The sequence below is a fragment of the Typha latifolia genome, chromosome 1, assembly GCF_019914945.1.
Source record: "Typha latifolia isolate L0001 chromosome 1, TyphaL0001v2, whole genome shotgun sequence".
Lineage (NCBI taxonomy): Eukaryota > Viridiplantae > Streptophyta > Magnoliopsida > Poales > Typhaceae > Typha > Typha latifolia.
The window spans coordinates 511919-534258 of NC_133086.1; the positions used below are offsets into that span (position 1 = coordinate 511919).

Below are 22340 nucleotides of genomic sequence, written 5' to 3' on the forward strand. Positions count from 1 at the left end.
TTTTTCCTTTTTTTTTTAATGTGCGAGTGAATCATATATTATTCTTTTCTATTGCTAATCGATACATGCCTTTCAGAAATTTTCCAAAAAATTAAACATTCGTCAAAATATGTTTTATTTGCAAAGATCACCACATATTACTCATAACTTCTTAGTATTTGTAAAGTTCGACGCTTTCGCAATTTAAATTCTATTAAAAAAAAATTAATTCGTAATATAAAACATACAGGACATGGGTATTTATAGAAGGCCCTTGATTGGTCCAAGCATTTTTCCTAATTATTATGATAAAATGAGATTTCACGTACAGGACACCGGTACAAGGCCTGAATTAATCTAAGCCGTCTGATAGTACACATCAATGCCTGGCTTTTGACCTCCAGGACCGTCATTCTCTCGAATGTACATGATTGATTTCCCCTTCCGGCCCACGGCCCGCTCTCTTGTCCGGCTCATCAAGTCCATCTCCCCCACCTCTCCTTCCTCGCTCCTCGAAGCCCAAACTCTCCACTCCTTCCTCACCAAGACCGGTCTCCTCTCCTCCAATGAGTTCATCTCCAGTGCGCTCACCTCGCTGTACTCCTATTTGGGCCGTATATTTTGCGCCCGCAAATTGTTCGACGAAATGCCTCAACCTGGCATGGTTTTCCATACCGCCATGGCTCGAGCCTACGTTGCTGTGAACCGACCCATGGAAGCGTTGGTTCTCTTCCGCGCCATGAGATCTGGAGGCTTGTCGCTAGACCCCGTGGCTTTGGCGACTGCCATTACTGCGTGTCGCCAGCTTGGTGGCGATCCAAAACCGGCAAAAGTGATTCATGGGTTCATTGTCACTAGTGGGGCTGAAATTGATCCATTTGTTAGCACAGAGTTGATCAGGATTTATGGTGGTAGCTATGAATTGGCACTTTCTCATAAAATTTTTGACGCAATGCCAGTGAAAACTGTTGTTGCTTGGAATGCTATTATACATCAGTTTGTCAAACATGGTGAGATACAAACTGGTTATCGTTTGTTTATCGAGATGCCGAACAGGGATGCCATCTCATGGAATACATTGATATCTGGGTATTGCCAGGTAGGTCAGTATCGGGAAGCCCTGTCGGCGTTCCGTAAGATGCTGTCATCTCAAGTGAAACCAAATATACTAACTATGTGCACTGTTCTCTCTGCTTGTGCTAGCATAGGCATGTTGGAAACTGGGATCTGGGTTCACTCTTACATTGAAAGAAATTGTACGAGTTTTGATGGATCATTGGATCACTGCTTAATTGACATGTATGCCAAGTGTGGGAGCATCGAGAAGGCAGTTCAGGTCTTTGAGAAGGTCCCAATGAGGAGAGACCTGTACTCATGGACGTCGGTAATTTGTGCACTTGCAATGCATGGGATAGCCATTGATGCTGTTCAAATGTTTGCTAGGATGCAACAAGTTGGTGTCCCACCAGATGAAGTTACATTTGTTGGGGTTCTAAATGCTTGTGCCCATGGAGGACTAATAGAAAAAGGTTTTCAGTATTTTTATTCTATGGAAGAAATGTATGGCCTTGCACCTAAAATTGAGCATTATGGTTGTATGATCGATCTCTTAGGCCGTGTTGGACGATTGAAAGAGGCATATGATCTCATAATGGGTATGCCTATGAAACCTAATGCAGTTATGTGGGGTACATTGCTAAGTGCATGCAAGGTTCATAACAATGTGGAGCTTGGTGAAGTTGCAGCTGCCAAAGTGATTGAGTTGGATCCACATGATCCTTGGAGTCGAGTGATGTTGTCCAACATGCATGCAGAAGCCCAAGATTGGAGTGAGGTAATGAAGCTAAGGAAGGAACTGAAAGGAATTGGGATGAGAAAAACTCCTGGATGTAGTCTGATTGAGATAAGTGGTGAGGTTAATGAATTTGTTGCTGGGGGTAGTTTGCATCCACAGCATGCAGAGATTTTTGCTCTATTAGCTAACATCGAAGCTCAGATGCATATAAACTGATCCCTTCTATTGCAAATGCTTGACTATAAAGTTATACTTTAAGACACTACCACCTTTGTTGAAGATGTGTCCTCAAGTTGAGAAATGTGATGCCAAAGATATATTACATGAGATCATGGAAATAGAACTGTGCTTCGACTTATTTGATAGGCATGTATCTCCTGCATGGTTGATGGGTTAAGCCAACTTAACAAGGATTACTTCTGAAACTGTGTTTGGCAGCTTAACCAGATAGTATGATCTCTATATAATCAGAATGACAATACCAAGCTGATACATTTGGTTAAGTATCAACATAACTTACATATCTAACTTTTCCCCCTTAGCTGACAAAAGAAAATAAATTCTACAGAATTTAGTCTGATAATCTTCCAACTTTCTAACCAGAGCCTAGTACTCTTGCTGTTTGGTCCAAGCAGTATTGTCGATTGGTTCATGCAGGGCCATACAGATGTTACCTTGACATACAATTAAGTGGGAAACACATAGCTAGGAGAGTTAGTCCTAGAATCCTGGGTCAACCTGTCAATGCCTATGGCTCAGTATCAGCCCAATAAATCCCAATATTTTGAGCTCATATTCACAACATGAATAGGATAGATCTGGACAAGCTGATTGATCATTATAGCTCCAATGGATCATGAGGATTTTATGGTTAGCTTTGAGATTTCATTGTGAAGAGGGATGATTTTATGAAATCGTAGTGCCGCTGATAACAAGTAGTTTTCAGCAACATCAATACAGTGCCATCAAGGATCTGATAATTGTTATCAGAAATAAATGGAACATATTGTGACAAAGTAATTATATGCTTGGGTCTATTGGACCAAATAAATGGAACTTTTGTTGAATTCGAGAGGATTCAGATATTTGGTGTTGTATAAATCAAGGATATAGTTCTACAACAACTGTGCTGTCTACTTTGAACATAAGGTCCGGTTCTGGTCTGATTCTTAGAAACTGAGATAACTAGTTTTGGGTTACAAAGATAACTGCGATCATTGTAGAGTCTCATTCATAACTGATCGATAAATTCTGAAATCAAATTGACACCTCAAATCAGACAGCTATTTCATGTAGCAAGTTTCGTTGGACAGGTTTGACTGAGATAAGGAGAATGAATAAAGTGGCTTTTTGACTGATACTGCTCCCAAGTTGGCCACAGTCTCATTCATAGCTGATAGGCATGTTTTTCTTTTCCCAGTTGTATGGATCCTAAACCAAAAGCAGCAGTTGAGGTACGGATGTACATGGGCAAAGTCACAAACATCTACTGGGATTTTAGAGGTTCTGCATCTAAGACTTTGATGGCCTAGCTGTTCTTGTTCTTGAACTTAACCAACCTTTTGTGGGGAAGAGGCCAAGATTGCAAGCAAGTGGATGCCGGGCAATTAGCTGTACCAATATTTAGCACATTGTGTGAAGTTGTGATATCCACAGGTGGGAACAGGCACTGTTTCATTCAATACTGGAACGTCATGCTTTTGAGCAGATGAGCAAATGCAAGGAGGAGCAATTCAACATCGTGTTGGAGAACAACAGTAGGAATCAACAGCAACCAATCAATCTCTAATTCTTTATCACTTTATGCTCTTTAATTACATTCCAGCCCCATGAGATGTGAGTTGGAAATGTCTTATTTGCCGTGGAATATTGAAGTGGGATATTTTTCCTCGTTATAAGATGGTGTGTACCAAATTGAGCTACCTTTCTCTTTTCTTGCAGAGTATTCAGTCAGAGGAGAGTTTTTTTGGGGGTGACCTGTATCTCTTCAAGGATATTTTTGTTGTGAGAGAGGATTGAACTGAGATATTTGTCCACATGACAGGGACTCAGATTAGGTTTATTATTTTCTCAAATAACAGAAATTATTTTGAGATGAAATTAATTAAATTCTCTCCAAATGAAATCAATTGAATACCATCAAAAATTGGTTCCAAATGTACCCTCATCTGCATATTTCTTCATAAAATTTAAAATAATTTTGCCTCTCACAGAATAGATTCTTAAATTTTAAATTTGGGTATTTCCTTTTTTTTATTGTATTAAGTTGTAATCGGTCGATTAAAATGAGACTTTCTTTTTAAAAAAATGTAGTTTTTAAAAAGAGGAGGTAAAATGTATAATTCATGGGGTGGATGTGTAATTAACCGCCTAAAAATGGAACACCTTCGTGTCCTTGATCCTGAAACGATCAGAGCTCAAAGGAACCTCACTCTTCTATATATAAAAAAAGAATCTCACTCGACCCTGGACTTCTTGAGGAAGAGAAGATTGGCTGGATCGAAGGGATCCTGAGACGATCAAAATGAGTTCTCAGGTGCAGTGCCCCTTCCCATGGAGCTCTCCTCGAATCCACCCAAGAGCCATCCCGGCTTGCCCAGGTCTGAGGTCCATTCCATGGAGCTCTCCTCGGATCCACGCAAGACCCATCCTTCCTTACTCTCGTCTCAGGTCCGTTTCATTTACAGTTCCTTAGCACCCTTTTCTTGAAGCGATCAACCTGTTTCTGTGATTTTGTTGGTTTCTTGATCTGTCGTATTTCTTAGTTTGTTGTAACCAACTGGTGCGATGTGGTTCTTGGTTTGTCTTTTTGTTGGGTTTCCATTATCGGATTGGTTGTTTTAGTTTCGTTACTATTTTAGACTTTTCACTCCCTATGCTTGCATGAAGCATGACAGAGTAGTGGTGTGAGATGCATAGACTGATCTACAAGGATTTTTGAACCAAGAACAGAACTTTTCACAGAGAAGAGAAATGTTAAACATAGGAACATTGATAAGTATGAACCATATGAGAAATTGTAAATAAAGTGCACATTTCTACATTTGGTGAATGTGTACCCAAATCTTCTTGGGAATTTGTTAGTGAAACAATACAAGGCCTGACCCTAGATTTGATTTGGAGAGAAGAGAGGAAGAGAGGGAAGATATCCAGGTGCAGTAAGAAGCAGAAAGTGGTGCCCCCCTCTGGTACCAAGTCAGTGTTATGTGTGTGGTGATTAATGAGATTGTTTGGCTTCGCTGCTTTCTTAGTAATATGGGTGTTCCATTGCCTTTCCCAACTCCTCTTTATGTCGATAATGATAGTGCTAAAAGCTCGCTGAAAATTATATTTTTCATGAGAGAACGAAGCACATTGAAGTCGATATCAAGGTTTGAAAAATCGAGATTGGCCTTCCGAAAAAACGATACATATCGGCTATATCGGTCGCATGGATCGGATCAGACTTTTTAATTACGTAAAATTCTAAATATTATTTAAAAATATAGAAAAACTTTTCAAAATTTAGAAAAAAGTTTACTAAAAATAAGAAAATAAAGAAAGAAGAAAAAAAGAAGAGAGTGGAAGAAATGAAAAAAACTGAATTGTGGTAAGGAACTAGATCTCTTCATAAGAGAAACAATAGTTCGCCGGAACTAGATCTCTTCGTAAGAGAAACAATAGTTATGTCGTAAGGAGAGAAAAAAAGAAAGAAAAAGTGAAAAAAAGAAAGAGAGTAAGAGAGAGAGAGAGTGAGAAGAAGGAGTGAAAGAGAGAAAGAGAGAGAGAGAGTTCGGATCGGGTTCGGCCGATTCGGCGAACCATGGTCGATATGCACTACACTAATCAAAAGTACCGAGCTGACATAATTTTTCTCCATCTAAATAGCACTGAGGAGCAAATTGCCAACTTCTTCATTAAGTATATTTCTCTTTTGCATTTTGAGGTTAGCAAATTCTTGATTTATGACACGCTGAGTTTGAGGGGAAGGGGAGTCACACCATCAAAGACTAAAGATGGAGTTTGATTGATTAGATAGAGAGCAGTAAGAAGAGTCTCAGCCTAATAAAAACGAGAAATAGAAGCATCAAAGAGAAGAGCATAAGTGGTTTTAAGAAGATGACAATATTTCTGTTCGGCAACACTATTTTGAGCGGGGTTATAAGAACACAACTGCTGAGGTAGGGTGCCAGCAGCAGCATGAATAGAATGAAACTCAGAAGAGAGGTACTCTCAAGCACCGTCAGATCAAAAGATCTTAATAGACTGACTAAACTGAGTACAAACTATAGAAAAAAAAGCACGATAGATCTGACATATCTTAGAGCACTAGCACCTAAGGTAAATTCAGGTGTAACGAAAGAAATCATCAATAAAGATACATAATAGAGAAAGTCAAGACTAGAAGAAAAGGGAGCGGGACCCCAATTGTTAAAAAACAAGATTAAAGGGAACTAGAGATACTCTCACAAGAGGAAAAAAATGGCTCGATGTTTTACGAACTTACAACCAGTAGACATGATCATCGGGCAGGCCGGGCCGGGCTTTTCGGGCCAACCGGGCTTAAGTATTTGTTCACGGCCCGACCCACCAATTATTCGGGCCGGGCTAGAATAGTCTAGCCCGTTATCGCCCGTCGGCCCGTGAGAGATCGGGCTAGCCGGTCGGGCCGGGCCGGCCCGACCAACCAATCACTCGGCCTAACCCATATTTTAGCTATTTTTAGAATTTTTTTAACTATTAGCTTATTTTAAAAAAAATATTTATATTCCTCCATTTAAAAAATAATTAAAATAAATTAAAATTTTTAAATGTGTGCTTAAAATAATGCAAAACGATACAATACTAAATTTTTTTACTGTAGCAATGGTAAATTACTGTAGCAGACAGGCGGGCTTTCGGGCCGGGTTGGGCGGGCAAAGGGCTAGCCCGTGCGGCCCATGGATAGTTCGGGCTCGGGCTTAGCTCGGTCCAAACCGGGCCGGGCACGGGCGGGCTGGGCACGGGCGGGCTGGGCCCTTTGATCATGTCTAACAATCAGTATAAGGAGACAACCATAAAAAATAACTATTGCCTAAAGATCCAAACTTAGATAAAATCTTGAGATGCTGACTCGATACATGACTTAGATATTGATGCCACAGGTCTGAAGGAGATAGGGAAGTGACGGGACAAACACTGGGACTATATGGAGGACGGTGAAGTTGGTCTAGATAGTCAAATCCATGAATCTGAGTACCGGTCCTAATTCTCTAGCCTGTTGACTTATCTTGCACAACACAAGAAGTAAAAGAGAAGGATCACAGTGTAACCAAAGTCAGAAAGCTGAGTAACAAAAATAAGACTTATTGTAACACTGGGTTCAAGCTAGATATCATATAAAGTAAGATGACTAGTAAGATCTGTGGTCGGGGTGATGTAACCAATGTGAGAGGTGGGATAATAAGTCCCATCAGCAGTGTGAACATGAGGAAGGGCAGTTGGGGCAGGAATGAGACTAGTGAGAATAGATCAGTCACCAATCATATGATATGAGGCGCCAGAATTAAAAATTCAAGATTTAGTCACAATAGAGAAAACAGAGGTAGAAGTAGAGGGACCGGTAAAGCTAAGGCTCTCATGGTTGACCAAAACACAAGATGCAATTAGAAGAGGCAACCTATCAAGCACCTCAAGGGTGTTTCAAAATTTTTCGACATAGGTTTTTCGTCAAACATCTGATGAACAAAGCTGCTAACCTTGACATGCTACCAATTAGGTGCCAAATTTGGACAGGTCTATTGCGGACTTGAGGGCTAGCATAATGGACTTTTGGTCGAACTTTCGTCAAACACCTAGTGAGCAAATACTTTGAACAATGTTGCTGAAGGAGAGGGTTGTGGACAAGTGAATTTTGGTCGAACATTTGGTGGGCACCAGCTGAAACCATGCTGCTATGCTGGTAAGCGCGCTTGTTGCTCTTACTGCTGCTGAATAGAGTGGTTGTTGCGGTGCGGCTAGGTTGCTGGACTTGCAGAAAATGGCGAAGAGAGGAGCTCATGCCGAGGGAGAAAAGGCACAACTGCTGGCGAACTCAAGGAGGTTGGAGAGGCTTCCGACGAGTTGGCAGAGCGAGAGGGTGAGACAGCAGCACCTGAGCTCAATGAGGGTGAAATAACACAAAAAGAAAATTTTAAACATTTCGAGTTGTGAGATAGAGAGAGGCTGTTCGAGAGGATAAGTCTAACTTAAGTAAGGTCCCTAGAGATCAGGAAGCTCTGATATCATGAAACAATACAAGGCCAAATCCTATATTGGATTTGAAGAGAAAAGAGAAAGAGAGGAGAAAATTAGGCGAAAAATGTATTACTTGAAATGATAGAAAGGGCATTAGCCCTATTTATATAAAGTCACCATATATCTAAATAAATAAATAAAATATAACCAAATAACTCTAATAGTTAGGAATAAAAATGAGCTGAATATTGGAGCTCTCGGGTAACTCATGTGCAAATTACTCCATATGGAACTTATATTTTGTTCCTTGGAACTGGTTGATGCAATTGTGTAAGCTTATGGTTTTACTTGCCTAGCATAGCTTTTATCTCTATTATCGGTTCTCCTATTCTTTTCAATACAACAATCTCTTTTAGATTCTTATGAAATATCAACAATTCTCTTTTTTTTTTTCCTTTTCAGGTTTATCAAAGTTCATGAGCATTTTCCACTTCGTCTAGAAATTCCCCACACCAACCCATCCACTATGGATCTTGCAAACAAGGCATGATGATTTTCTCTTTGCTAATGTGTTTTTCAATTCTATCCCGTTCCTTATTTTCTAAGTCACCAATCAAATTGTTCAATTTTAATAATCTTATTTTCGCAAGCCAAATCAAAACTTGAGATTTAGTTATTAAATATTGGGATTGAAAAGGTAGGCCCTCATGTCAAAGTTCTAAAGGTGGCGTTTAATTTGATTTTAGGGTTAGTTCCTAAATTTGGTTTGGGACCCCTATCTACGTTTAGGAATTGAATACTATTTTTTTCTAATTCAAAAATGAGAGATGAGAGAGAAAATAGAAATAAATTTAAATTTAAATTTTCTCAAATTATAGTTTTACCCCTAAAATGGTATTTATGTTTTACAAATCTAATAATAAAATTTTAGTACTATTTGCATGACACTCAATTTTTTGTTACTTTTTCATGACACATCAAAATAATAATGATATCCCTATTTCAAATTATCTCTCATATATCCTTAGTTTTCCTTCAAAATAAATACATTTTTCTCTAAAAAAGAAAACCTACTAAATCCGCGATAACTTATAAAGTGGTTGCAGCCGTGTAAATTTCTGAGCTTGCAAGAGTTTGTAAGCCCACATTAACTTACCTTCTGTTTTTAATAAAATTTATAGTTCTAAGAAGTTCCTTAAAAAAATAAAAAAATAATGTAGCATTATACGTGGGCTTATAAGCTCAAAAGATGGAAAAAAACATTAGTAACTTTACCTTTAAAAAAATGTAGCCTTACATTATAATAGGATTGCAGGTTGTAAGTCAGCAATGGACTTATAGGCTTGCCAAATAAAAAAAAGACCTTTCTTATAATATGATTGTCGGCTTGTAAGCTAGCAATAAACTTACAGAACCACAACCTTAGTAGGAGAGAAGAAAAAGAAATAAAAAAGATAAGCAATACTTGTAAGCTTGTATGCTCGCAAGTCAATGGTTCTTGCAGGCTTACAAGCATGTAAGCCCGCAAGCCCACAATAAAGAGTTTTCTATTGTAAAAAGTACATTTTTGTTTCTATAGGTTTGTAAAATTTAACTAATATCTCATAGTCAAAGGGTAGTTTGGTCCATTAGTTTCATATTATCTATTTCCCTCCAAATTAATATTTCTTTTACTTATTCATATCATATGAAAAGTAATAAATAGAGATCGCACAAGATGGGATATATTCATATATTAAGGATATTGTATAAATTATTAGTATGTTATCTAACAACTTAAACTTTTGGATCAACTGATTATCTAACAATAAGATTTTCACATTTAAACGGTTATATAAATGAAATTAGGTTCATTTGAGTAAAGGACTTCAAAGAAGTTCTTTCTACTGTCATCAGTTCTCTTAAAGCCTATAGAGCCTTATCAAGACTCGACGACTTGTAGGCAATGTTATTCTCATTCAAGACTTATTCTCCTCTGCTAATTTCTACCAAATTTGGTGACTGATATCAAGAATACATAGTGCAATAAAAATGAGAAATCATCCTAATGAGATAACTAACTGTTAAAGCTCCCATGTTGCTATTTTGCTTCCAAGAAATAACAGATGTGGGTGTCTTCCAGAGTACATAGCTGATATCTCTATCTAATCGTAGAGTTTTTGAATTGGATAGTTGTGAGTTGATTGAAGGATTTTGATGCTCTATAGATTTCTCACTTCTCACTAGAGTTTTTGTATGCTTTTAGTTGTAAGAATAATTTATTAATGACTCAAGTGCATATCGAAAAAAATTTAAAGTTATTATGGTGTGAGATTTTTCTCTTTCAATTAACATAAGTTGATAAAATGACTGCATACAAAGGTTGTATACTTACATTACAGTGATTTGCAGTCCAAGGTTCCAAAACTCGATATCAAGATCGGAATTGGCCATCCGAAAAAACGATACATATTCGGCCATATCGGTCGTATCGGCTATATCGACTGCCCGTATCAGATCAGACCATTTTTTAATCATATAAATTCTAAATATTATTTTAAAATATGGAAAAATTTCTAAAAATTTATAAAAGTGATAAGAAAATGATAATTATTCACATATGAAGTCTAAAAATTAAAATTTATATTAACTTATTCAAAACTTTGATGAATGCCGAGTTGGCTGTCCCTTCTCTTTCCCCTTCTCTCCCTTTTCCTCCCTTTATCAATTACTGCTAAGGCAAATTTATTTTTTCTAATTTTTTTCATTTCTTCTCTCTACCTTCTTTCTCTCTTATTGCCACAAGGCAAGTTTTAATTTTTTTGTTTCTTCTCTCTCCCTCCTCTTTCTCTTTCAATCTCTCTCTTCCTCCCTCTTTCTTACTGTCGCAAGGTAATCTTTTTTTTCTGATTTTTTTTCATTTCTTTTCTCTTCTTTCTCTGCCCCTCTCAATCTCTTCCTCCTCCTCTCTCTCTCTCTGTTACTCCCTCTCTCTCTATCTGCAGTAGTAACAAAGATTGAAGGAGAGAGAGAGACAAGAGAAAGTGGAGGAAAGAAAGAGAGGAAGACGCTAAAGGGAGAGAGTAGAGAGAAATGAGAGAGATGGGGCACCGGTGAGAGAAGAAAAAAAACTAGAGAGAGAAGAGAGATGGAGTGAGAGAAGAGAGAGGGAGAGCCTGTATCGGGTGGGATCGGCTGATATAGCCGATACCTAGACTAGCTTCATCCCACTCGAGATCGGTCGAAACTTAGAATTATGCTGCAATTACTGTGACAGAATAGGCATTTTACTTAGTATCTTTATATTGACACAGTAATTTTGCTATATATACTGAAACATAACTATATGAAGACAATAATTGGTGACTAGTATGTATGATTACAAAATAGTATACTTTTTATTTGTCGCCATCCTGTTACTATTGGATATCGTGTGCTACCTTACATAATCTAGAACATGGTACTTCATAATAGTATCCTCTGTTTGCAGCCATATTTGATATCTCTACTCTCCGATATTGCATGTGGCAAGCAGGGGTATTAGATATTTGGATGCTTATAAATGGATATGATTCTTTGTACATTTTATCCTTATTTCTTTCTGACCTCTTAAATTTTTCTACAGGAAATCCATAGTAGTGTTGCTTTACAACTGGTGGCATTCTACTTCATATCCAGATTGGTAAAAAATCTGATGCATGGGATGATGATGATGAAATTGCAGATATTGCCTCCATTTCTCAGGGCTAGTTTGCCTTTTGCTTGTGTGTCTAATTCTATCAACAAACCTGCACCTCTTCAGTTAGATGTGGTTTTTCCACCTTTTCAAGATATCAAATGGAATGTTTCTCGGCTATATTATCTTTTCAACATGCAGCTTGAACGAAATATCGGCACGTACGTCTAATGAATGCAGCCTTAACTGTCTATGCTTAAGTATTTGGATTTTCCTTTGAGCTATCAACTTGGAATCATCTCATCCTGTTGCAACTTTTAATTAACTCAAGATAAGAGAATTATTAGTCTTCTATTTAATATTTGTGCTAGCAAGCTAACAAATATACTGCACTATGAGTAAAATCCTAGTTCTAATAGAATTAAAGACGTTACCTTTCCACCCTTTATATATTGGGATTAATCTGTCTAACCATCTATCATAAATGCTCTTACCAGAAACTTTTGATTACTTGAGTTGAGATAAATTCCTGGGCTAAAATGTCTTGCTCCCTGAAATTTTATTTTTAACCAAAAGCTTACTATTCATAATTATTTTACTTGTAAGCTTTTGGCTTGAACAAAATCAGGGCAGAGGGTTGACTGTCAGTAGGTCAATAATTGTTAAAATGTATGCAATCCGATCTTGAAAAGAAGTTACTTGTAAGCAACACCATCATGCATTGGGAAAATCCTTGCCTTTTTACTGTTATTTTGCTTATATATATCTATTTATTTTTGTAGGATTTTTATTGCTTTACTTGTAGCATGTTTCTCATTCGTCATGGTTGGAGGTTTTCTGTTTTACAATATCAGGTACATCCCTCTGAATTTCACATTGCATTGATTTCATTTTATTAAACGCCAACAAAGTCCCTATAATACTTATTATGGTGAAACTTCTTTTTTCTGTCGACTGTTTCCATACAAAGTGTTCCTATATTTTATTTCACATATACGTGCTTCTTCTCTGTCATCTCTGTGAATAATGTTCATTTTGCACATTTCATCTTAGTGAAGTGTACTATCAAATTATGGTGAACACACTTGTTGAAGGTGCTGCTTGGTTATGTTCCTTTGATATTTATATATCCATCTAGTTATAGTTTGTAGATGGTGCATTTCTTGTATATATTGACCAGTGGTAACATTGAATATAGTGAGGGTAGTTCTTTTCATGCTTCTGCACTTAATTGGTTGTTGTAGCCTTGTAACATCCTATTCTCACGAGCAGCAATAGGCTACTATTGCTTGAAATTCTTTTAGGGCAAATTAGAATTAAATGATTGTGTTCTCCAAGTGAATGCACATTTTCTGGGACAGTCACTGCTGGACATTTGACTGATGCTTTCTTACTGAAACAATGATTAACACTTCAAAAGAATGTTCACCCTTTGATGTGCATGAGATAGATTGTTATAAGCTAGCATTTGTTTAGTAGTTATCAACTTATTATTTCATGTATGGTCAGAGTAACATGATCTAACAGAAACGGGTTCATGAAATTTGCATTCTTCTTCATATTATTGCAGCTAGTATCCATGATTATATCTTTTATCTTTCAGATAATTTATTGTTCTCATCATTTATTGCTATGGCTTTTTCCCCTACGAAATGAACAAAAGTAACCTTATTGAAGATGTCATCTAGTAGAGTACAACAAGTGCTAAATGTATCTGCACATTTCTTTCTTTTCTGTTTGCAAATTCAGGAATAAGGAGCAATCATTGGAGGACTGCTTTTGGGAAGCTTGGGCATGCCTTTGTTCCTCTTCTACTCATTTAAGAGTAAGGCTAGCACGAACTTTGTATAATTTAAGGTTGAAAAAAGTTAAGATTTACTAGTCAAATATCCTTTATACTGGACTACTATTTTTCCTTCACCATTTTTCCCCTTTTTTTTCTCAGATTTTACTTTTTCTGGTATCGTATTCAAAGTGCTATTTGTTTTGACAGCAAAAAACTCGTGTTGAACGTGTTATTGGTCTTCTTCTAGCTATCTGGGGTATATTGTTCTATTCCCGTTTATTAGGCACAATGACAGAGCAATTTAGAGTAAGCTTTTTCTTTCTACCTTCAGTTATAAGGTGAATGTTGCCATAGCCTTCCAGACCAAGTATGTATCTAAGCAAGATCTATGTCTGCAGAACAACATGCAGAAGATTAGAGAAGGAGCACAGTTGCAAGTGATGGAGAGTAATCATGTTATTATCTGTGGAGTTAACAGTCATCTTTTGTTCATATTAAAGCAGCTAAACAAGTTTCATGAGTCAGCTATCCGCTTAGGTACCGCTACAGCAAGGTAATATTGATGTTGTGTTTAGATATACTTCATTTATATAAATAAGGCATTTGGATGCTTAACCAAGTTTAAGTTGTGCTTTGATATACTTCATTTATATAAATAAGGTGTTCGGATGTTTAACCAACTTACTTGTCTCCTGACAAACAATCTTAAGGAAGCAAAGAATTCTTCTTTTATCGGATCTCCCTAGAAAGCAAATAGAGAAGCTTGGAGATAGCATTACTAAAGATTTCAACCATATTGATGTCTTTACCAAGAGGTAAATACTTCTTTCTCTATGTAGATGGTTCTTCTCATTTCTCAAAATTACTATAACAGCTTTTGATGTTGAGCTGATATGCGAGTATCCTTGTTTTTGTGCTTGAGTTGCAGCTCATTCAAGTCTTGAGGCATTATTCTGAATCTGGGTAATGAGAAGCCAAAAGGCTGTTCTTATGTTCAGATGTTTAATAAGCATCTGGGTATAATGTCTTGAAGAATTAGATATGGCTTTTATTTTTGGCTATATTTGCATTAGGTTGTTCTAAAGAATAGCAAAGATGGCTTCAGAGTTGAGAATAGTAAACATGAAATAGAAAATTATCCAGATGCTGAATAATGCAGGAAGACCAATCAAATGTCAGAACAGCCAAATTGCTGTTCTCGAAGTTTTGGCTTTTGGCCCTATTTTCTTTTTCAGAAGAATGATGTTGAATATTAGTGCATTTGGACTTTTGGATAATATAACCAATTAAACCCTTTAACAGATACATTATTAGCCCATTTAGCAAAACATTCTCCACTTTATCCTTTTCTCTCTCCTTTCACCAAGGGCACTTTTGGTAATTGATACTGAGAAGCAATTCTATGCAGATAATCTTCACGCTTCACACCTGCCTATCTGAACTTCCAACTAAACAGAGCTCATGATGAAGGATAAGATCCTGATACTGCATGAGGAAGAATCATGCTTATCCATTATGTCATTCTTTTATACATCTATCAAACCCTAATTCTGATGCCTAGATTTGCTTCATTCGAGATCCAAGGAAGAATGCATTTCGAAATGCATATAGCTATCGGGGTATGGGAACTGATCCTTTCAACCAAAAGAGTCCACCCATTTAATTCAAATCTGCTTCTTAGGCCTATTAAAATATGAGTCTAAAAGTGAGTGAAAGTGCTAGAATATAAGAGAACAAAAGCACTTACCTTTGATAGCTTAAACTTTTAAACTAGTTGGTGAATTGACAAAACAAGACATGCAAAATTGTTTATTTTTCATTTCCATCATCTGATATAGCTAGTCTTGTTCTATACTTGAACGTGGAGCTTCTCTTTTGCTGTCTTATTATGCGAGTTGCAATCTTACAATTGCAGCTGCAGTCTTAGCTTGACAAAATCATTTGAAAGAGCAGCAGCAAATAGAGCACGATCCATCATTATATTGCCAGCAAAGAATGACCGGTTAGTGTAAGGCTTTAACTTTTCAGTTTACCCAAGTTATCATGCTATGTACAAGTTTGTCAATTATGTAGCAGAACATTTGTCGAGCATTCTAACTCCCATATTGATATGGAAGAACAAGAACTAGACTTTTTGCATTCTCATGCATGGATTTTAGTGCTATATGTCAACTTTTGTAATTGATTGAGCCATTGCCACAATGTGGCATGGCACGAGGCATGCTGCATGCCTGAGGTATCATGCAGCTTGGCATACCATTTCGACATGCCAAGCTAAGTTGTGCCAGGTATTATCTGTTGACATAGTATTGAGCAATCCAAGATATACCATGCTAATTGCCTGCCAGTCAACACTCATTTTGGTGGCACTTTTGAAGCACCATTCATGCAAACAGTTCAACATATATTTGCTTGCTACACCTTAGTAGACAGAATTTGTAGTTTGCTTACTTTGGTAAGGAAGCTACTAGTGGAACAGAATTCTTTCAAGTATTCCATGAGAGAGATATGTCCAAGTAGTTTGCATATCCAGTAAAACTATACGTGCAGAAATTTATTGCTAACTTATTTCCTGTAAATAGTTTTTATGTACTCACTGTATTTTTATCAACCTAACCAGGTATGAAGTCGATACAGATGCATTTCTTTCCCTGTTAGCTCTTCAAGCTCTTCCCAAAATGGCATATGTCCCAACTATTGTTGAGGTATAGTATATCAAATAGACAAACAACGACTTACTTTGAACTCCACATTTCTTCATTTGATAGAGCATTATTATTGTAAATTCATTAGCCCTTAAGTGCTAACATGCAAGTCCCACCCTATATTTTACTATTTGAAATAGTGCATAGACTAATTTAATGGCCTTTCTTAATGAGAGTGAGGCTTTCTTGATGTTAAGTGACGGATTGGATGATGGGATATACAACAATGGTGGTTAATATTGCTTCTCCACTTCATGGTTATGCTGCAGAAAGTCAAAGTTAAAGTTCCTGACTTATTTCATCTTTTATGAATGTAGGCTTCTAATTCCAGCACCTGTGAACTTCTCAAATCAATCACAGGCATGAATGTGCAACCGGTGGAGATGGTTGCTTCTAAGTTATTTGTTCAGTGTTCTCGACAAAAGGGCCTCCTTAAAATCTACAGGCACTTGCTGAACTATCGAAGTACTAAGCTTACTCTGCTGGAAGCAGTATGAAATCAATATTTTATATATAGTGATATACAACCTCTTTTATCAATGCCTAGAAATTTTTGTCGAAACAAAAACCAGTTTGATATTCAACCTTGACAAGCTCTCCTCATCCAAGTTCTTTTATAATAGATACATCTTTTAAGTAAGCAAAAACCAAAAGTGCCATAAGTTGCCCAATAATTTTCCTATATTCATGTGATTATGTGTTCAAAGAGTGTAAGAATCTACAGTTGCATGCTAGTTCATTTGATGAATTTGTGTTCTGGTGAAGATGCTGCATCCATTTTGCTGGTCTTTATTTAATTTATGCCCTTCCTCATAGGAATTCATCTACAGAAGATCATATTACTAAAAATCCAGTTTCAACAGTATCCAAGTCATTTTCTGATATCATCAGCTATATAGCTGGTTTGTCTTGGCTAGTCTTGATTCTTACCTTTTTGTAAGCTGTTTCTTTTCATTCTATGTGAGGAACCGTTAGTCTTTAGATCCATTATCTGAAGAATAATGTTTCTCAAATTGGTACTGTAATTTGGGGGCAGAATACTGCACTAAGGAAAAGCTTTCTTTGCAGTTTGCACATTGTACCCATGTTGGATAAACTTGTACTTTTCCTGCTAAAGACTAGCAACTAGTTGCTTTAGGATTTCTACAATTGTTTAATAAGCAGGGTGCACACTTGTCCTTTAAGTGCGCCATTAGAGCCCAATTACTGAGAACCTGATATGACCCTTTTCTCCTGGTTAGAGTCCATGCAGGCCCCTCTTTGTTCTATGTTCATTTTGAATCTGAATATTCTATAAAGGGGATTTGTGTAATTCTCTGGAACTAAGCCAGTGACAGTCATTTTATCAAGTCTAGAGGTTTTTCGGTTGCTTCTTGGAATCTTAATTGTAGACCATCTGCCAGGTATCGATCACTGTGCTCCCTAATACTTTTTTATTTTTTGCAGAAAATGTGTTCAACCTTTATAGCATTCCTTGCCTAGTAGGCTTGAGGTACATGGATGTGAGACGTGGAATCCAGGAGGTAGAACTGGATGTAATATTTTATGCTCTTTCTGTCAGTTTTTCTTTTCCCTAATGATGGTATAGCATTTATCTTTTTGGCCAGGCAGTTGTTTGTGGCATCTTTAGATCTGGAAGAGTATATTTTCACCCAAGTGATGATGAAGAGATTAGACACACAGACAAAGTATGACTATTTGCTGGCATTACCATTGCTATGAAAATCTTTTTCTAAATAAACATTAGTATTTTTGAGATACCACTTGATTTTAGAACTTGTATAGAATTTTGACTGTTGATTTTTTAACTGCCATCATGACATACTGTCACAAGTTCTAGTCGAGGGCAGAAACTCTTTAGCAATGGGTGGGGCTGCGTACAGCTTGCATCCTCAGACCTGCATTAGTTGGGGCGTCTGCACTAAGACACCTTTTATGTGAACAGTATTCCTCCTTTTCATTCTAAAATCCACAAACTGCAATACGTATTTATTTGAGCATCTCAACATCTTTACAATAGCTTTCTCCTCTCTCAATCTCATCAGAGCAATAGATTCTTGGGTCCTTGATGTATTCTCACTTCCACAATTATCCATGTTATCTCATTTTTATCTACTAGACACGTCTCTCTGAATGTCACCTGATTATGATTGTCGTAAGACTTCAGCCCCTTCTTTATGTGGGACTCTTTTATCTTAGCTTTTTTGTTCATGTCATCTAGCCTCTTGTTTGCATTTTCTTCTTTCCATCCCGTGATCCACCTTTCACTGTTTTGAGCTGGCATTCCTTGCATCGTCATTAGGACATGGATGGTGCCCCTATTTTTTATAGAGCTTTCACATTATGAATTTGTAATCACATGATGTCGATATTCAAGGAAGAGCCTTCTAAAACAGATTAAAATAGCTAAATCCTAGATTCCTAATTGCTTAGTGCATATTCCAATTTTTTCTAGGAAGGAACTTATCTTCTATATGACTATATGATTATATATTGTAATTTCATCATTATTGCTGTAGAATTATTATCATACAAAGGCACTGAAAACTTAGCTTGTTTTCCTCTGCTTTTCTAACTTCCAATTTTCTATTTGCCCTTTATAGTTGCTTTTTATAGCTCCTGTCTGGGGGAGAAAAGGACCGCAAGTCTTGCTCCCAAATGAATCAGAGGAGAAACAATCTTCCGCTTCTCATGATCTGAAGGCAATAGAAGGTGATGAATCTTTAGATACAGCTCTTGAACTGAAGAAAACACGACTCAGTAACACTGTAAAGCGTCCCTTAAAATCAAGCTCCAAGGTATATCTTCAGAGGAGGACATAATTTAAGACAATTTATTGATCTTCTATACAGAGTTATTCTTCTAAAGGTATTCAGAACTCAGAAGTTCTATGCAGAGTAGTGATTGGAATCAAGGACCAAGAGAGTGCATACTTATGGTTGGCTGGCGGCCAAAAGTTAGTGATATGATTAGAGAATATGATAATTACCTTGGACCTGGTAGTGTTTTGGTAAGTCTCAATAACTTATTTTGGAAGATAATTTTGTATATTATCAACTTTGAACATTTCTTACAAAATTAGAAAACAGTAGTATGTAAATCCACTTGATTGTTTCTCATTGCTTGGGGGTGATTAGGGAATACAACCCAGCTTTTAACAAAATAGACTAACATATACAATTTGCAGGAAGTTTTGTCAGAAGCTCCTATTAAAGAAAGAAGCAGTATAGTCAACCCCATTGTCCAAAGCCAACTGAAAAATGTTAAGGTTTCCCATCTGGTATATCTCCATTTCTCTTTTATTTTCTTCTCTATTAATATCTTGGAGATAATAACACTATCCTAATACAGGTTGGAAGTCCTGTGAATTATGAAACATTGAAGGAAGCCATATTAAACATTAGGAAACCTTTCAAGGATACAAAGGACGTCCCCCTTTCTATTGTTGTGATATCTGACAGGGATTGGCTTGTTGGAGGTAATTTAGATATTAATGAATTTTGTTAAAATTTAAAATATTCTTCAACTAATTTTCTTTCCTCAGATCCTTCCCAGGCTGATAAACATTCAGCTTATTCCCTTTTTCTTGCTGAAAGTATTTGCCAGAAACATGGCATTAAGGTTGGTGCTTATGGACTAAGGATAATGCTTAACAGTGATTTCATCTTTCTGTCGTTTCATTGACGTGATTCCTGATTGCCTGTGACATAATAAATATTATACAAGCAAATTAAATCTTCTAAATGTTTTCCAAGAACATCTATAGACTACTCTATCAAAGCACATATTCTCCTTCACAGCTGATCATCTACCCCTCCTACAGCACTACCGGTGTCCATTACTATTGCTGGAAGCATGGTCCTGCACATGATCAAAATACGAACGCTGGTCATCTATCCCTCTTTTCTGAGCTTTCAGTTTCAAGCAGAATTTACAGTTTTCCTGCATCGTTAGGGATCAGATATATCCAATTTAGCCCAAACTGATATGATTTAGAAGAATAACATAACAAAAAATTTAGCCAATTTCCCTATCTGAAATCTGTCAGAAAACTGAGTATTCATTAATGATTCATATGTTCTGTCAACCAAGAGTTGACATGTTGGAGAGGGTTAGGAAACATAGTGTCACTACCTCTTCACTGTGTAAATGAAACTGAAGGGGCACGCAAAGATAGGTGGAAAGGTAATTGGTGAAACCTAATCAGTAAAGGGTGTTGTCTGATTCAAAATGTAGACTTCACCATTCCAAGGCTCTTTGAATTATATACATACACAGTGTTAACCCAAAAGATGCTGTAAGGGAAGAGCCGAGGAGCATATGCATAGTGGATGAAAGTATGAAACCCAAATCTGATAGCCTCTTCTTGCTCTGGGAGCTATGTAGCTGTTTTAGGAAATATTACATTTCCCCTCCTCGTTCATGATACTTGGAGGAATCTTACTGCAAATGATGAAGAATACGAATTTCATGCAGTCAATTGAGTGTCTGGTTTGACTTAACCTCTAGTTGCTTTGTTTCTGAAATATATGGTTTTATTGACAAAGGTATATAAGAAAATTGAAAAAAAAATAACTGTTTCATTCCTTCATTATCCAGTAAATTCTATTCATTTTGCAGGTTGACAACCTAGTAGCTGAAATTGTAGATGCAAGATTGGGAAAACAAGTAACCATTTCTCGCTTTTCTTTACTATAATGAAATTTGAAAGTTTTGGAAACAATAATGTCGCAACTGTTTCATCTGGTCTACAGATATCTAGAATAAGACCATCCCTTTCATTTATTGGGGCAGAGGAAGTAATGAGCCTTGTAACAGCGCAAGGTTGAACATCCTAGTAATGTTCAGTTTAATTTCCAGATATAATTACTCATACTGAGCTCCAATTGATTGCAGTTGCGGAAAGTAGTGAGCTGAACGAGGTGTGGAAAGATATTCTTAATGCTGAGGGCGATGAGATTTATGTGAAGGTGAGTCCTTTGCATTGATATTCCATTGCTCAAATGCCTTAATCAATGATGGGCCTTACAGTGGTCCTCTAATAGATTAAGGCATAGTAAGATATGGAGCTCTGGCATGTTAAATAGTGTATATTATGAAAAAGTTGACTGCTGTCAGTGAAAGGGAAAAACCCTACTATCTTGCTATGTACAACTGGAATAAGTCTGAGTTTGCTGTTAATTGAGCATATGGGCTCATAGAAATTATCCGCTTAAGACTTTCTTCTCTAATCTTGTACTACCTAGTAGCTCTCTTTAGAAGAAGATATTGAAATACGACTCCGTTTTAATAGGAAATGTGTACTCCCTCCTCTGTACACAAAACACAGAAGTATTTAGATAGTCCTCACTTGGTGGGGATCATGTCAATGTATCAAATACTCCATTATTTTGAAACACATGCATCGCAAGTGACAAACTGAACTCTGAAAGACCTATATTCATTATTACCTTCACACACTGCAATGCTTATATTTGCAGGAAATAGGCTTTTACATGAAGGAAGGAGAGACCCCATCATTTACAGAGCTTTCTGAAAGGGCAGTTTTGCGCCGTGAAGTTGCCATTGGCTATGTCAAAGGCGACAAGCAGGTTTTTTCATTTAACATGTTCATCATCTTATTATTATAACACCTTACTTATGATCTCACATTGTTATTTGATCCATATAGGTTTTAAATCCAAGTAACAAGTCAGACCCGCTCTCTTTTGAAAAGACGGACAAACTCATTGTAATCTCTGAGCTTCAAGGTGAACAACCAATCGTTGTGTGAATCATCTTTATGTTATCCCCAAGAAAGGGCCCATGTTCTTGGCTTCTAAAAAAGGAAAAGGAAAAGGGAAAGGATGCATGATTACCAGAGAGGTGATGCAAGGCCGTGATGTCTTGATAGGCATGATACGGTGGAATAAGCTCTTTTTCTTTTTCTTTTTTCTTTTTTTTGACAATAAAGCTCTCGCTGTTTCTGGTTGCAAAATTGAGTTGGTGACCAACCTAGGAATTATTTCAACTTGCGTGAAGTCACATTGCATTCTCATTATCTTTTTCTGAGCTATGTAATTGTGATATGTAAACATTACAAATTCTTAATAAATTATCTGAGATAGTTCCAATTTCTTCATAAAGCAGTGATAGTACCAAATTTGGCTCAGTTCTGCTGTATTCTGTTTTAGTCAGATTTGGCCTTATCATGGTGGTGTATATATATACACACACACACGCAAA

The 22340-nt window shown here is 36.9% G+C and overlaps 2 protein-coding genes across 6 annotated transcripts; both read left to right on the plus strand.

Annotated features, from left to right (window-relative positions):
- The first annotated feature begins 340 nt into the window (after positions 1 to 340).
- On the plus strand, positions 341 to 3688 carry LOC140801695 (pentatricopeptide repeat-containing protein At4g14820-like). The gene has a single exon (XM_073156931.1). The coding sequence runs from the start codon at positions 401 to 403 to the stop codon at positions 1988 to 1990; it is 1590 nt and encodes a 529-aa protein (XP_073013032.1). The 5' UTR covers positions 341 to 400; the 3' UTR covers positions 1991 to 3688.
- Positions 3689 to 4178: 490 nt separating this feature from the next.
- LOC140797890 (putative ion channel POLLUX-like 2) lies at positions 4179 to 22240 on the plus strand. 5 transcript variants are annotated; one of them, XM_073151583.1, is made up of 23 exons: positions 4183 to 4444; positions 8432 to 8513; positions 11574 to 11845; positions 12407 to 12478; positions 13374 to 13449; positions 13618 to 13716; positions 13809 to 13963; positions 14121 to 14225; positions 15326 to 15418; positions 16031 to 16115; positions 16433 to 16580; positions 17562 to 17638; positions 17723 to 17803; positions 18719 to 18913; positions 19012 to 19125; positions 19303 to 19395; positions 19467 to 19593; positions 19660 to 19736; positions 20736 to 20783; positions 20870 to 20939; positions 21012 to 21085; positions 21596 to 21706; positions 21787 to 22240. In XM_073151583.1, the coding sequence occupies exons 1-23, from the start codon at positions 4299 to 4301 to the stop codon at positions 21886 to 21888; spliced, it is 2502 nt and encodes an 833-aa protein (XP_073007684.1). In that variant the 5' UTR covers positions 4183 to 4298; the 3' UTR covers positions 21889 to 22240. The 5 variants fall into 5 exon arrangements, 3 of the variants coding, with proteins under 3 accessions (XP_073007708.1, XP_073007684.1, XP_073007691.1); XM_073151590.1 differs by having other exon boundaries at positions 4184 to 4444; positions 15326 to 15412; XR_012110740.1 differs by lacking the exons at positions 19660 to 19736; positions 21596 to 21706; positions 21787 to 22240 and having other exon boundaries at positions 4180 to 4444; positions 21012 to 21086.
- The last annotated feature ends 100 nt before the right edge of the window (positions 22241 to 22340 follow it).